General features: G+C 44.0%; 1 protein-coding gene across 2 annotated transcripts; it reads right to left on the reverse strand.

Annotated features, from left to right (window-relative positions):
• Window positions 1–2,884: 2,884 nt before the first annotated feature.
• LOC113876030 (cationic amino acid transporter 3-like) lies at window positions 2,885–13,512 on the reverse strand. Of its 2 annotated transcripts, none has more exons than XM_027514828.1 (12): window positions 13,370–13,512; window positions 9,554–9,952; window positions 8,818–8,976; window positions 7,808–7,985; window positions 7,493–7,605; window positions 7,101–7,323; window positions 6,786–6,925; window positions 6,579–6,681; window positions 4,898–5,094; window positions 4,532–4,698; window positions 4,156–4,264; window positions 2,885–3,698 (listed from the first exon to the last, which is right to left on the reverse strand). In XM_027514828.1, exons 2-12 carry the CDS (start codon window positions 9,924–9,926, stop codon window positions 3,577–3,579), a joined length of 1,884 nt encoding a protein of 627 aa, XP_027370629.1. In that variant the 5' UTR covers window positions 9,927–9,952; window positions 13,370–13,512; the 3' UTR covers window positions 2,885–3,576. The 2 variants fall into 2 exon arrangements, with proteins under 2 accessions (XP_027370629.1, XP_027370628.1); XM_027514827.1 differs by having other exon boundaries at window positions 9,554–9,955.
• Between the last annotated feature and the right edge of the window lie 1,438 nt (window positions 13,513–14,950).

Below are 14,950 nucleotides of genomic sequence, written 5' to 3' on the forward strand. Positions count from 1 at the left end.
CTTTCTACCCCCACAGCAGTCAAGGTACCAGGACATGACTCCTGGATTCACTACTCATGAGTCAAGCTGTGGAAGAAAACAGAAGAGGACACTCAATACACCTGTGAGCCCCTGGGAGATCTCATATACCTATTCAGAACTACAAATGAGTGCCATTCCAATGAATGCCCCCAAAATTAAGTTCCTGGGGATAAGATTTCTCAGGATATCTCTAAAGAGCCAACACAGCCTGGCAGAGGTTGTACTCCAAAACAGACAAGAGATAGATTTCCTAATCCCTGAGCAAGGAGGGACTTGAGCCATCTTGAATGAGACGTGTTGTTTCTGGGTAAATACCTCCAGCTAAGTTAAAGACAGTTTCACAGTCCTCAGGAAAATCATTCAGATCCAACAGGATCTCAAAGAACAATCTGGAGAGTTCTCAGGGTGGCTACAATATCTCTTTGGGGGATCCTCCTGGCGATGGGAAATTTGGAGTTGGCTAATGCTCCTACCAATCCCTGTTATCATATGTAAGCACCATATTGATGCTGCTTATGATTGCTCCATGTATTATCAATTGTCTAACCCATTTTGTCTCTGCCCAGGTCAACAAGCTGCAACTTGCAGTGCCAGTTCAAAAAGGATATATAAAACTAGAGCCAACCATGGAAAATATCACTCACCCATAGGTGGACACCACTATAAGGACTCTGAGGCTTGAGACTAGCAAGAGAGGGAGGCCCAATGCCCCCTCGCTGTCTCAGTTCAGCAGGAAGTATCCAGAGAGATCTCGATGCCCCTATTCCCAAAGAATTGGGCCTCCCATCTCTTGAGGAGGGTATGTTAGATAGTTAGAATAAGAAAAAGGAGTCCAGAATGATGCTGGCTAAAAGACAAGGAAGGGAAAAGCCCGCAAAAATAGAACAAAGGAAGGTCCGAGGACTGGAGTGAGAACCTCAAGTAGAACAAACAGCACTCCTGGCTAGCCCAATTTACATAGGGTAGGCCCAGGGGGAGGAGATAAATGTGTAAAAAGAGGAGCCAAAATTGAGCCAGGGGCTTCTCTTCTCTTCACGTCTTTTGGGGTCCGTCTGCCCTCACGCCTTGAGGATGTATTTTCCTTTGCTTTCTAAATAAAACTGAGCTGTAACACGGACCTGCAATACTGATCTGCCTGAAGAAATTACATGGTGCTGTAACACTGGTCTGTCTGAGGAAATTTACACGGGGATGTAACACTGGTCTGTCAGTTGTTTCAAATTTTTGTCCACAAGGAGACAGAACTGAGGAAATTACAAACTCCCCCGACATTACCATCTCAGCCATCAGGGAAGCCCATACTTCTTATACCAAGAGGATCTTAGATTAAATTATAAGACAATTAGATACACTATATTTAGATCAACAATGAACTTTAACACATATTATAATACATATATCATATGTACATATTTTATGCATATTAATTATAAACATACACATTTAAATATATATACATACATACACATGTACAAGCATATGTTATTTTATTGTGCTTCACAGATGTTGCACTTTTTTCCAGTTGAAGATTCATGGCAATCCTTGGTTATCAGATGATTCACATTTTTTAGCAATAAAGTTCTTTTAAATTAAAGTATATACATTTATTTACGACAGAATGCTATATAGCACACTGAATACATTGCAGTGTAGTGTGAACATAAGTTTTACATGAACTGGGAAACCAAAAAATTGCATGTCTTTCCTTAATGCCAATTCTCTTTACTGTGGTGGTCTGAAATCAAACCAGTAATGTCTCTGAGGCCTGCCTGTAGGGTCGTATCATTTAATTATTACAGAAAGTGCACAATTTTTCTTTCCTGGAGAATGGCCCACATTCTGGGTTTGGCTGATTGTGTTTTCAGTTGAAATTGGAAGCTATCCTTCATGTCTGATATGATCTGGTATTTGATCTGGAGATTGATTATATTCTGATACAACTTTTCATCAAGACTATGGGTGATGTTCTGTTTTGCCATTACAGCACAGTGGGAAGCACATTATATCTGGCTGTTCCACAGTAAGGGAAGAACAAGAGTCAGATGATGTCAACCTCTTCCATAAAAGTTTCACCTGACAGTTTCAGCCTCCATTGTTTCCTAAACTGATAATTTCAGTAGAACTTGCAAGATAGTGATTTTTTTCCAGTTCTGTTAGTCCTCCTCCATCTACTTTTTAATTCACCTAATAATTTTGCTATACATTTTCTTGACCACCATACCCCCTTCACTCAACTGCAGTTGTTCATTCTCACAAACAATACTTCATTATTACCAACATCTTCAGTGTCCATAATCTCCATTTCAATCATTCTGTTCTGCATCAATAACTTTTTAAAAAATTTATTTATTTTAATTGGAGGCTAATTACTTTACAATATTGTAGTGATTTTTGCCATACATTGACATGAATCAGCCATGGGTGTGTATGTGTTCCCCATCCTGAACCCCCCTCCCACCTCCCTCCCCATCCCATCCCTCTGGATCATCCCAGTGCACCATCCCTGAGCACCCTGTGTCATGCAATAACTTTTAAATCTTGTCTCTGCGATTTAACTTTGTTTTAGTTCCACTCAACTGTAACCATTTATCAATCAACCATTACTTCCCATCTTATTGCCCTTCCTCTAGCAATGCAGGAGAAGGCAGTGGCAACCCACTCCAGTACTCTTGCCTTGCAAATCCCAAGGACTGAGCAGCCTGGTAGGCTGCAGCCCATGAGGTCGCTACGAGTCGGACACAACTGAGCGACTTCACTTTCACTTTTCACTTTCATGCGTTGGAGAAGGAAATGGCAACCCACTCCAGTGTTCTTGCCTGGAGAATCCCAGGGATGGGGGAGCCTGGTGGGCTGTGGTCTCTGGGGTCGCACAGAGTCAGATACAACTGAAACGACTTAGCAGCAGCAGCAGCAGCAGCAGCAGCAGCAGCAGCAAGGGTCTTTGACAGAAAAGTAATCATTTATACCTTCTTACATGATATCTCAATAAAGTTGGAAAAAAGAATTAAAATGATCATTTCTCTTTACCATTATGAATGATCCACTTCATCTGTTATTATTTCTCTTTTTCTCAAAATCTATTTTGATATTACCATATCTCCCCTAGCTTTCTTGTGTTACTGTTTGCACAATTTATCTGTTTCTTTCCTTTTATGTCCAACATTGCTATGTCCTAATATTTAAAGTGCAACTCTCAACACAATATACAGTTACCTGTATTTTCTTCCAGAAGTGGCAAATTTCTGGCACAAGAACTTGTTTCTCATGTGCCAGGTTAATATTTTATTTCTTCCTCTGGTTGCTGGTAATATTTTTGTACTTTGTGAAAATTCACCTTGGTGCACACTTATGAAGCATGTGCTTTTCTGTATGTATATCATGCTTTGAAAAGTTTACTTAAGAATTTTACCACATAAAAGTCATTTTGTCTGCTGGCAGTAAATTCAGGCTTTCAATGCCTATCACCTTTAAATTCCATGGAGACTCACAGTGTCCCTTGAACCAGCAGATCCTCCAGTGCCTGGAAGGATTTCACACAGCATTTACTTCCTCTGGTTAAGATGACTCGGTACCAGGGATGTTTTCATCAACAGTCTGGAAAGTGGAGGCTGGTGGCTGTTGCCCATTGTTCTCCTCCAGGCTGTGTTGGATTCCATATCCAAAGTATATGGCAAAGCCTAGGGGGGGAAATGAGACAGTGAGAAGGGAAAGTAGGGTCTCTCCTCACTTACAAATGCCCAATGGGTTTTCTGTTATGGCACCTGACACAATGTGGGGCGAGGGATAGTAGGAAGAGGACTGGGTTCAGTCACTCAACAGTGCTCTTTAGGGCACTTCCCTGGTGGTTCCATGGTTAAGAATCTGCCCACCAATACAGAAGCTTCGAGTCCAATTCCTGGCCTGGGAACTAAGATCCCACCTGCCTTGGAGCAACTAAGCCTGCACTGAGACCACATGCCAAAACTCAGCAGTTACCTGTGACTACAGAGCCCACATGCTCTGGAGTCTGTGTGTCACAACTAGAGAGAAGCCCATCGGCCACAACGAAGAGCCTTCGAGCTGCAACTAAGACCCAATGTGACCAAATAAATAAATATTAACAAAGAACCCTCTTTTTAGTAGAAAACCACTCACCAATCACATTCCAGATGCCAAGTTGGACCCAGATCCCAGAGGTCATCTGCATCATCAAGTAAACATTCACAAAGATGCTCACCAGTGGGAGGACAGGCAGAATAGGGACCTGTGGACCAAGTCAGTTCATCCCTGAGCACACCCCAGACGTCTGAAAGGGAAACCCTACTGGGGTGGGAAGACTCCAGTCCAATTGCAGCTGTGTGTTCAGTGTCTACTTAGGTTGGGTGTATAAAGGACTAACTGTGGATCAGGGAAAGGTCCATTGGTTTTAGCAACTCCCTTTCTTCCCTGGTCCAGCAAAGGATATTTAGACCTAAAGCACACAGATCTCCTTCACTCAAGGTGGACACTTTGGGCACATAAGGTCACCTACCCTGAATGTAAGAGGAGAGGGGTTCTGGGGCTGCCTCCAGATGATGACCGTGATCCCAATGATGAGCAGCAGCAGCAGCACAGCCACTGTTGTGTACACGGGGTCTCCAGAGAACACATATCTGGACCCCTGAGCCAGTATTATAGTCAGGATCATCAGCAGGAGAACTGCAAGGGTCAAGGAGGAGGAGAACAGGCTGGACTCCAGAAGACCAAGATGTCAGGACCTTGGGCCACACCCCTCCCCAGGCTGCCCATATCAGGAAGGGCCATCATATCTCCAAGACACCTCAACAGCCAAAGACACAGGCTCTCACTCTATCTTGCCAATTTCAGAATATGATCAAAGAGAAATTCCACTGCTCACCAAGCAGTAAGGCACATCCGTAGACAATTTGGCCAGATTTCCGGGTGGGGTTGGTGCTAATAGGGTCACACAGACTCTTTAGAATCCTTGAGATTCCTGCTTCAGGTACAGATTCCAAAGGACTTGCTTCACGTTCAGAAATCTCAATTTCATTTTCTGTTTTCTCCTTCTTGCTTAAATTCTGGTCTGGTTGGTACCTGAATTAGAGGTATTAAAGCTATATTATTAGATTGGAACAAAAGTAATTGTGGTTTTTACATTGTTGAAATTTACCATTTGATATTAGAATACATTCTAAATAAATGTGGCTATATTATACAACATTTTAATGTGCATTGTTTTTTTTTTATTTGCTGTTTATTTTATATTTATTTTAGACTATGGCATTGATGTTAGACAAAAAGCAAATTTGAGTGATTTTTCTATTTGAGTTCAAAATAGGTCATAAAGCAGCAGAGACAACTTGCAACATTAATAATACATTTGGCCCAGGAACTGCTATTGAATGTACAGTGCAGTGGTGGTTCAAGAAATTTTGCAAAGGAGATAAGGGACCTGAGGAAGAGGAGCACAGTGGCCGGCCATTCGAAATTGACAACGACCAATTGAGAGCCCCTTGGACTGCAAGGAGATCCAACCAGTCCATCCTAAAGGAAATCAGTCCTGGGTGTTCATTGGAAGGACTGATGTTGAAGCTGAAAGTCCAATACTTTGGCCACCTGATGTGAAGAGCTGACTCATTTGAAAAGACCCTGATGCTGGGAAAGATTGAGGGCAGGAGGAGTAGGGGATGACAGAGGATGAGATGGTTGGATGGCATCACCGAGTTGATGGACATGGGTTTGGGTGAACTCCGGGAGCTGGTGATGGACAGGGAGGCCTGGCGTGCTGCAGTTCATGCAGTCGGTAAGAGTCGGTGACAACTGAGCGACTGAACTGAACTGAATTGAACTGAGAGCCATCATCAAAGCTGATCCTCTTCCAACTACATAAGAAGTTTCTGAAGAACTCAACACTGACTCTTCTATAGTCATTCAGCATTTGAAGAAAATTGGAAAGTTGAAAAAGCTTGATAAGTGGGTGCCTCATGAGCTGACTGAAAAGTTTTTTTAAATTGTCATTTTGAAGTTTCACCTTCTCTATCTATGCAACAACAACAATGAACCATTTCTTGATCGGATTGTGACATGTGATGAAAAGTGGATTTTATATGACAACTGGTGATGACCACCTCAGTGGTTGGACTGAGAAGAAGTTCTAAAGCACTTGCATGAAAAGAAAGATCATGGTCACCGTTTGGTGGTCTGATGCTGGTCTGATCCACTACAGCTTTCTGAATCCTGGTGAAACCATTACATCTGAGAAGTGTGCTCAGCAAATCAATGAGATGCACTGAAATTTACAATGCCTGCAGCTGGCATTGGTTAACAGAAAGGGCCCAATTCTTCTCCATGACAATTTTAAATTCCATTTAAAATTCATGGTCCAAAACTGTAATTATGTTTGCACCAACCTTAAAACATCAGCCCATAGTCTCCCAACATAGATGTCCCCATCAACCTTTTTCCTGCCTTAAGCCTAGTGGGGCACTTAGAAAGTGGCATGGATATAGAAGACGATCACCTCCCCCATCAATCCCTACCAGGTCAAGACCCCCAGTCAAGGTGTAGCAGAGTCTCACCTGAGGACGAGAACAGAAATCACCACGAAGGAGTAAGCAAGCAGGGTCCCAATTGCCATGAGGTCCACAAGGTTACTGAATTCTAAGAATAATGCTGTGACCCCTAGGATGGGGGTACAAACAAGGTGTGGGGAGAGAATGAGAAACCACTGGAAACATACAAGTTAAGGACATTGATCAAAGAAGGAACGAGTTTTGTTCACTCACCTGCAAGAGTTCCAGAAGCCAAGATGGCCATGATGGGAGTGTGTGTGCGAGGATGGATCTGGGCAAGTCCTTGGAAAAGGAGCCTGTCATCTGCCATTGCATACGTCACTCGAGACATGGAGAACATGGTACCTAGGAGGCTGGAAGAGAAGATGGAAGTATAGGTGAGAACATGAGAAGTAGGACTGGCCGAAGGTTCTCCTCCCTATTCTACATGAAGTGGAGTAAGATGTCTCTTCATCTTATCTCTCAAATAACAAGGGATGGGTTACCTGAACATCTGACAGTAAATGGAGAGAAAACTTTGACACTCACCTGGATGAAAGAGCACAGAAGGTGCCCACAACCACGACATATCTGGCAGGGCCCCACCCAATATGGAGAAAAGCCTGTGGCAAGGGGCTCTCAGGATGAATCTTGTAGTAGGGCACCATGAGGGTGAGTGCTGCTGAGACACCAAAATACGCCAAAAAGCAGATCAAGAGTGAGACCACGATGCTGAAGGGGATGGACCGCTGGGGGTCCTGGGCTTCTCCCCCTGCAAGATGGGAGGAAATACTGGGTCAGTAAACATGCCAGGGTGAAAGCACAAAATCAAATTCCCTCCTCCATGTTCAAAAGCAGGCTAACCTTCTCCCAATCCCTATGTCTGAGGGCGGCCCAACCTGTGCCCAAACCCCTGATGGGAAGCACAATGACCATGTTACCTGTAGTGGCAATGGCATCAAACCCAACAAACCCGAAGAAGCACGTTGCTGCTCCCTGGAAAATCCCATCAAAACCAAAAGGTGCAAACCCTCCAGAACCTGGAGGGCCCAAGCTATGATGAGAGAAGGAATGAGGAAGAATATGGGTGAGGTGAGTTCATCCATCCCTACTGGACTCCTCCCTTCACGCCACAAGTCCTGGCCCTAGGACCCCCATCCCTTAGACCTATCAGCCCAGATCTCTTTAGTCCCCACCTTATTCTCAGCTCCATACCATCTGACATGCATTACTGTGGACAAGGGTACCCTCCTAACCTAGAGGAGTCATTGGATCCAGCTGCAGCCAATGTGTAGTCCTGTTCCGTGAGCTGCCAGTTGTGCAGGTCTCCCTTAATGAAGCCAGAGAGGACGATGAAGCTGAGAACCAAAATGTTAATGCCCGTGAACCATTTGTTAACCAGTGCTGACTCACGGGCTCCCAGAACCAGTATTCCTGTGGGAGAGATGGAATACGAGACATTCAAGATAACCAAATCCATAGACACAGAAAGCAGACTAGTGGTTGCTGGGGGTTGAAGGTTGTGGAGGGTGGGAGTGGACAGATGGATAGTGAGTGATCAGTGGGTACAGGGTTTCCTTTAAGGGTGATGCACCTGTTTGGAACTAAATGGAGGTGATGGTTGTACAACATTGTGAATGTACTAAGTGCCACTGAATTATACACTTTAAGATGGTTAATTTCTTATTGTGGCCAGTGTCACACACAACGATCAAATCACCATAGTGTCCACCTTAAACTCATACAATGTTGTCTGTCAGTTATGTCTCAATAAAGCTGGGAACAATTGGTTAATTTGAGGCTAGATGAATGTCCTCTCAATTAAAAAAAAAAAAAAAGAAGTTTGATCTTGGTACAGAGGAAGAAAGTTGTCATTTGAAATCAATGATTCTGAGCTGGGGAAATTTTATCTCCCAAGGGAATTTTGGGGATGTCTAGAGACATCCCAGTTGTCACGATTTTGGATATGAGCTTCACAATTGTCTCATAAATAAAGGACACTCAATCATCAGACAATGATTAAAAAAAAAAAAAAAAAAAAAACTACAAGGCACAAGACAGTCCCTCAGACTAAAGAATGTTCCTCCCGAGAATGTCAGTAGTGCCAAGGGTGGGAAACTACGGTCTATGTCTTTCTTTCCTGTCTGTCATATCACAAATCCTTTCCAGTGCTAATTCCCTCACCATTCTGCCATCCCAAGTCTTTCCCAGCCAAGGTCCCCTCCCGCTCTCCTTTCTTCCCATCCTATCTTTGACCCCATCTCACCCATCATCACCAGCACCACACCCAGGGCAAGAAAGTCAGGATACTTGGCCAGGAAAGAGGGCACGTGCAGTGGGAATGTTCCTCTTAACGCCTGAGACATGTGGTTCCCAATCAGGCTGTCGAAGGTGGAGCTCCAGGCTCTGGCAACACTTGCAATGGCTGCAGGTGCAGAAGAAGAAAGATTCATGAACAAGCTTTAACTGAACCCCTACCATGTGCCATGGGATGTATGTCATGGAGGGGAGCAGACAAAGTAATTAATCTCAAAGAGTTTCATTTCACGGGATAGGGAGAGAAGGTACAGCTGATTCACAAAACAGGTCATCCTCTCAGAGGGTTAGGAGGAGATTGGTGTTTTGCAAGAAAAGATAACAGGAAATTGGGGCCAGCAGGGCTGGAAGGTAAGAATTGAAATTTTAAGCTGATGTGTAAAGAAAACTTCCATGAAGCCAACAGCTGAGCAAAGGCTTCAATATGATGAAGGGATGAGCCTGTGGGTCATGCGTCCCTCTCACCCACTCACTCCCTACAGTTCCCTTTACTCTGGGTTCCTAGTCCATCACTGAAGGAAAGAATAGACCCGGGCACAATGCAATTGTGCCTTTTTCCTGCCATTATTACCCACTTTGCCCGCAAAGTGGATAATGAAATTCTCGTGAATGAGTTGAAGACCCTAATTCCCCCTCCTTGTTTCCTCATCTCAACTCCCACACCTTTCCCCTCCCCATCATCTCACTGATGGCGTAGGACAGTAAGAGGTTCCAGCCAGTGACGAAGGCGCACAGTTCTCCCACGGTGACGTAGCTGTAGAGATATGCAGAACCGGACCCAGGGGCTCGGGCCCCAAACTCTGCATAGCAGAGCCCGGACAGCACAGAAGACAGGGCAGCCACCAGGAAGGAGATGACGATCGCTGGTCCAGCTTTGTTCCTGGTCACTTCTCCAGGCAGGATGTACACGCCAGCTCCCAGGGTGATGCCCACACCCAAGGCCACCAGGTCGAGGGTGTTCAGACAACGGGACATGCGGCCCTCAGACCCCTCCCTGGGCTTGAGCGGCCGCCTACGGACCAGCTTCTGACCGCATTGACGGAGGTCCTGACATCGCATCCTAGATGGAGTTGTGGATCTGTGATCTGCTGAGAAAACAAGACGCCAAACCATCAAGAATGTCCATCCAGCACTGGGGCCTGGCACACAGTACCTGCTTAATTGTTATGACTTGGGTGGGTAAGAATCATGAGAGTTTTTTCCTTTCTTTCTTTTTGTTTGCCAGGCTCATGGCTTGCAGGATCTTAGTTCCCTGACCAGGGATTGAACCTGAGTCATGGCAGTGAAAGCCTGGGATTCTAACCAAAAGGCCACCAGGGAACACCCTGTAAGGTTTTTTAAATTTTTATTTTAATTGAGGTATAGTTAACATACAATATTTTTAAATTTCAGATGCAACACATAGGGATTCATAATTTTAAAGGTCTTATGCCATTTATTGGAGAAGGCAATGGCCACCCACTCCAGTACTCTTGCTTGGAAAATCCCATGGATGGAGGAGCCTGGTGGGCTGCAGTCCATGGGGTCACAAAGAGTCGGACACAACTGAGCGACTTCACTTTCACTTTTCCCTTTCATGCATTGGAGAAGGAAATGGCAACCCACTCCAGTGTTCTTGCCTGGAGAATCCCAGGGATGGTGGAGCCTGGTGGGCTGCTGTCTATGGGGTTGCACAGAGTCGGACACGACGGAAGCGACTTAGCAGCAGCAGCATGCCATTTATAGTCATTATAAAATATTGGGAAAGATTGAAGGCGAAAGGATAAGGAGGTGGCAGAGGATGAGATGGTTAGATAATATCACCAACTCAATGAACATGAATTTACGCAAATTCTGGGAGATAGTGGAGGACAGGGGAGCCTGGTGTGCTGCAGTCCTTGGAGCTGCAAAGAGTCAGACAAGAGTTATTGACTGAATAACAACAATATAAAACCTTGGCTGTATGGCACTGAATGTTCATAGTCACAGTGTTTATAATACCCAAGGCATGGAAGCAACCTAAGTATCCATCAACAGATGAATGGATGAATAAAATGTGATAGGCATATATGAATATGTATGTATGCGGACACATCTATATATATGTATGTGAGGTGATTATACTAAGTGAAGTCAGAGAAAGACTAATATTATACGATATCACTTCTATGTGGAATTTGAAAAATAATATGAATGAACTTGTTTGCAGAACAGAAACATAAGAAAAAAGCTTGTGGTTACCAAAGGGGAAAGGTAGGGGGGAGGGATAAATTAGGAGATTGGGGTTAACATACATACACTTATATATGTATAAAATATATAATCAACAAGGACCTGCTGTATAGCATAGGGAACTCTACTCAATACTCTATGATAACCTAGACGGGAAAAGAATCTGATGAGGAATGGATATATGTATCATTGAATCACTTTCTGTACACCTGAAACTAACACAACATTGTAAATCAGCTGAATTCTGATATAAAAATAATAAAAGAAAGAAAAGTGTCCAGGAAACATGAAATATTTGAGAGCAATTGAATAAAAGCACATATTTATTCAGAGGGGAAAGAAGCAAAAATAAGTGACAGGACTCTGTATCCCCTCCTTTGGGGCATGGAATGTCTCCTCACTACCTGGATCTGCAGGGCGAGGCTGACCCAGTGACCATGAGTTACTATCTGCAGGCTTCTGTCTGTGATATTCCAAAGTCCAAGTTTAGCGTTTTGGATTAAGAGTGTAACTGAGCAGGACCCTGTGAGGTTTTCCCAAAGTAGACCCCTATCCATGTCCTCCACCTGCCTTTTATCTGTAGAAAAACCTCAAAGAATACATTTAATCAGAGAAGTGAGAAAATGCAGAATGAAAACAGTCAGGCAAGACAAAATAATAATACTTTAGCTGTTAAAGTCAAAGTTCTTCCTCAAGGATTACAATAATACTCTGAGTCATGTCCTTTGAAGTGTTTTGCAGATACTAAAACCCTCACCAGGTGGAAGATGTTGGCTGTATGCTACCCACAACCACAGAGACCCCAGGCTGTTTGGAAGCAGAAGGTTGATGATGCTGACTTCCAATTTCCTCACCACCAACCAATCAGAAGAGTGTCCATGAGCTGATCACAGCCAGCTCCTTGAACACTCTGACCCCTCCCTACCTGGGCCAGGGCAAGACACACAGTACTGAGGGCACTAGACCACTGTGGCTCCCTTTGCCCAGCAAAGCAGTAAACTCTTCTCTTTTCTACTTCACCCAGAACTCTGTCTCCAAGCATCTATTGGGCGTCAGTGAAGAGAGGCCGAGTTTTGGCTATAAGAACAAGCATTCAAACAGCCAGAAAACTCTGATGAGAATCTTGGCTTCACCATCATCTCTGTGTCTTTGGAGAAGTCATTTACTTCTCTGGACCTCTGTTTCTTCTTGTTCAAATATGATGAATATAAAACAATTTTAGTTTTATAAGATGAGAAGAGTCCTGATGGCTGATTGCATGATAATGTAAATATAGTTAACATTACTGAACTGTACACTTAGAAATGGTTAAGATGGCAAATTTTATAACATATGTAATTTACCACCATATTTTAAAATTACTGCCAATAATAAATAATAGAGCCAGCTTCACATCGGGTTAACAAACCCAATGGTGACTTAATTTAATATAAATCACCATACAGCCCTCCTCTCAGATACCAAAATCCATGGATACTCAAGTCCCTTACAGCCACCTGGGCATCCATAGAGGAGAAACCTGCAGATACAGTGATCAACACTACACAGGGGACTGACATCAGTGGTCCACACACCATAAACCCTATACAAGGGGAATCCTTGATATTGTTTGAGCACCAGTCAGAAAAGTGAGTCTTAGTTCATTTAAACTGAGGTGGATGAAACTAGAGCCTGTTATACAGAGTGAAGTAAGTCAGGAAGAGAAAACAAATGTCACATATTAACACACATATATATGGAATCTAGAAAAATGGTCCTAATGAATGTATTTGCAGGGCAGAAATAGAGGCACAGACATAGAGAACAGACTTGTGGACACAGCAGAGGAAGGAGAGAGTGGAACGGGTTGAGAGAGTAGTGTAGACATATATACACCACCATATGTAAGACAGGTAGCCAGTGGGAACCTGCTATACAGCACAGGGGGCTCAACCTGGTGCTCTGTGATGACCTAGAGGGGTGGGAGGGAGGTTCAAGAGGGAGGGGATATATGTATACTCATGATTGATTCATGTTGTTAGATGGCAGAAACTGACACAACATAGTAAAGAAATTATCCTCTAGTTAAAAATAAATTAAAAAAAAAGTCTTAGAATCTCTAGGAACTGATTAAATTCCAACCGATTCTCACACAAACACAACAGCTCTCAGCTTTCATCTAGAAAATGCGTCTCCCCACCCTCAGTCAGGAGCCAGGCTGACCCCCTGCAATCTGGGGTTGCAGAGGTCTCTTTAGGAAGATGGGAACTCAGGGCCCAGTCTCCTACAGGAGAGGGTGACCCGAGACTTACTGGATCCTTGGAGCAGAGTCTGGAGCACTGGGTCAGTCTGGGAGGCTGAGTTTAAGCCATGCAGGGCTGGAGCTGAGACATCTCCAAGAACTGAAGCGGGGAGTCCTGAGCACAGAAGACAGTCCTCACCCCTGGGATGTGGGGTGCGGATGGGGTTGAGTGGGTGGGGAAGAGTGTTGCTATCAGCTCTTCACACTTATGTGGTTACCCTCAAGAGGTGGTTCTGAGGGTATTTTTTTTTTGCTTGTTTTTTGTTTTTTTAATTGTGGTTAAGTACCCATAGCGTATTATTTACTATTTTAATTATTTTAACCCGTTAAGTACATTCACACTTTGTATAACCAAACTCCAGAGCTTTTTTCGTCTGGCAAAACTGAAACTCCATTTCCATTAAACAATTCCTCCTTTCTCCTCTCCCAGTTCCTGGCAATCACCATTCCTCTTTCTGCCTCGATGAATCTGACCACTATAGGTACTTCATTTAAGTGGAATCACTCAATATCTGTTCTTTCCTGTCAGGCTTATTTTATTTAGTACAATGTCTACTAGATTTCTGCATATTTATACCATTTAAAAAAAATAATTGATTTCTTTTTGGGGTTGTTAGGTCTTCGCTGTGCACATGGGCTTTCTCTAGTTGCCGTGAGTGGATCTACGCTCTAGTTGCAGTCATGGACGTTTCAATTCAGCGGCTTCTCTTGTTGTGGTGCATGGGCTTCAGTGGTTGCAGCTCGTGGCCTGAGATTGCCCCACAGCATGAGGAATTTTCCTGGATCAGGGATCAGACCTGTGTCCCCTGCACTGGCAAGAGGATTCTTATCCATTGTGCCACTAGGGAAGTTCTTGTGTGTTTATGTGTGTTAGTCACTCAGTCATGTCCGTCTCTTTGAAACCCCATAGTCTGTCCATGGGATTCTCCGGGTAAGAATACTGGAGTGGGTTGCCATTCCCTTCTCCAGGGAGATCTTCCATACCCAGTGATCAAACCCAGGTCTCCTGCATTGGCAGGCGGATTCTTTACCATCTGAGCTAAATGCTGAATAACACTCCATTATGGGTACCTGTGGGGAGCGAGCTCCGCCCTGGCAAAGGTCTTGAGGAAGGAGGCTTGGCATACGCAAAGGCGGGATCAAGCCTCAGGAGTCTCCCTGGAAATTCTGGAGCATCTACCCCCAAAACTAGAGTGTGCCTACTTTCTGCTTTGTGCTTTCACCTACACCTCTGACTTTACGGGGGGCTGTCCCCCACTACCTCTCTGAAAAAAGAGTTAGCTTACAGCTCCAGTTAATAATTCCTGGGTGTGACAGTGTTTAACCTACAAACTGCTTTGGAAATCCTCTAGCCTGCCTGAATAGGTTTTTTCCGGCCACATGTGATTGTTCAGAGCCTCCCAACTGTGAGAGGCAGGAGATGTTCTAGACTGTCTAAACACAGATTCTTTTGAGTAGTTAAAAGATTGATTAGAAATTGTATTGGTGAAGGGATTTTCACTTGTTGGGCCAATGTTTGCTGCTAAGTTTCCATATCCCTTATCTGCTGTGTCCCTGGCAGTGTATTGATTAATATAATTGGTGTAAGTAG

The sequence above is a fragment of the Bos indicus x Bos taurus genome, chromosome 18 (genome assembly GCF_003369695.1).
Source record: "Bos indicus x Bos taurus breed Angus x Brahman F1 hybrid chromosome 18, Bos_hybrid_MaternalHap_v2.0, whole genome shotgun sequence".
In the NCBI taxonomy this organism is placed as follows: Eukaryota; Metazoa; Chordata; class Mammalia; order Artiodactyla; family Bovidae; genus Bos; species Bos indicus x Bos taurus.

What these genes read in the sequence shown, in the direction of transcription:
- LOC113876030 (XM_027514828.1), bottom strand. Translation starts at nt 9,926, where the DNA reads ATGCGATGTCAGGACCTCCGTCAATGCGGTCAGAAGCTGGTCCGTAGG. An exon ending in GGATCCAATGACTCCTCTAG is followed by an intron (nt 7,606 to 7,807) that starts GTTAGGAGGGTA and finishes CTCTCATCATAG; the next exon opens with CTTGGGCCCTCCAGGTTCTG. An exon ending in CGGATGTGCCTTACTGCTTG is followed by an intron (nt 4,699 to 4,897) that starts GTGAGCAGTGGA and finishes TGACCCTTGCAG; the next exon opens with TTCTCCTGCTGATGATCCTG.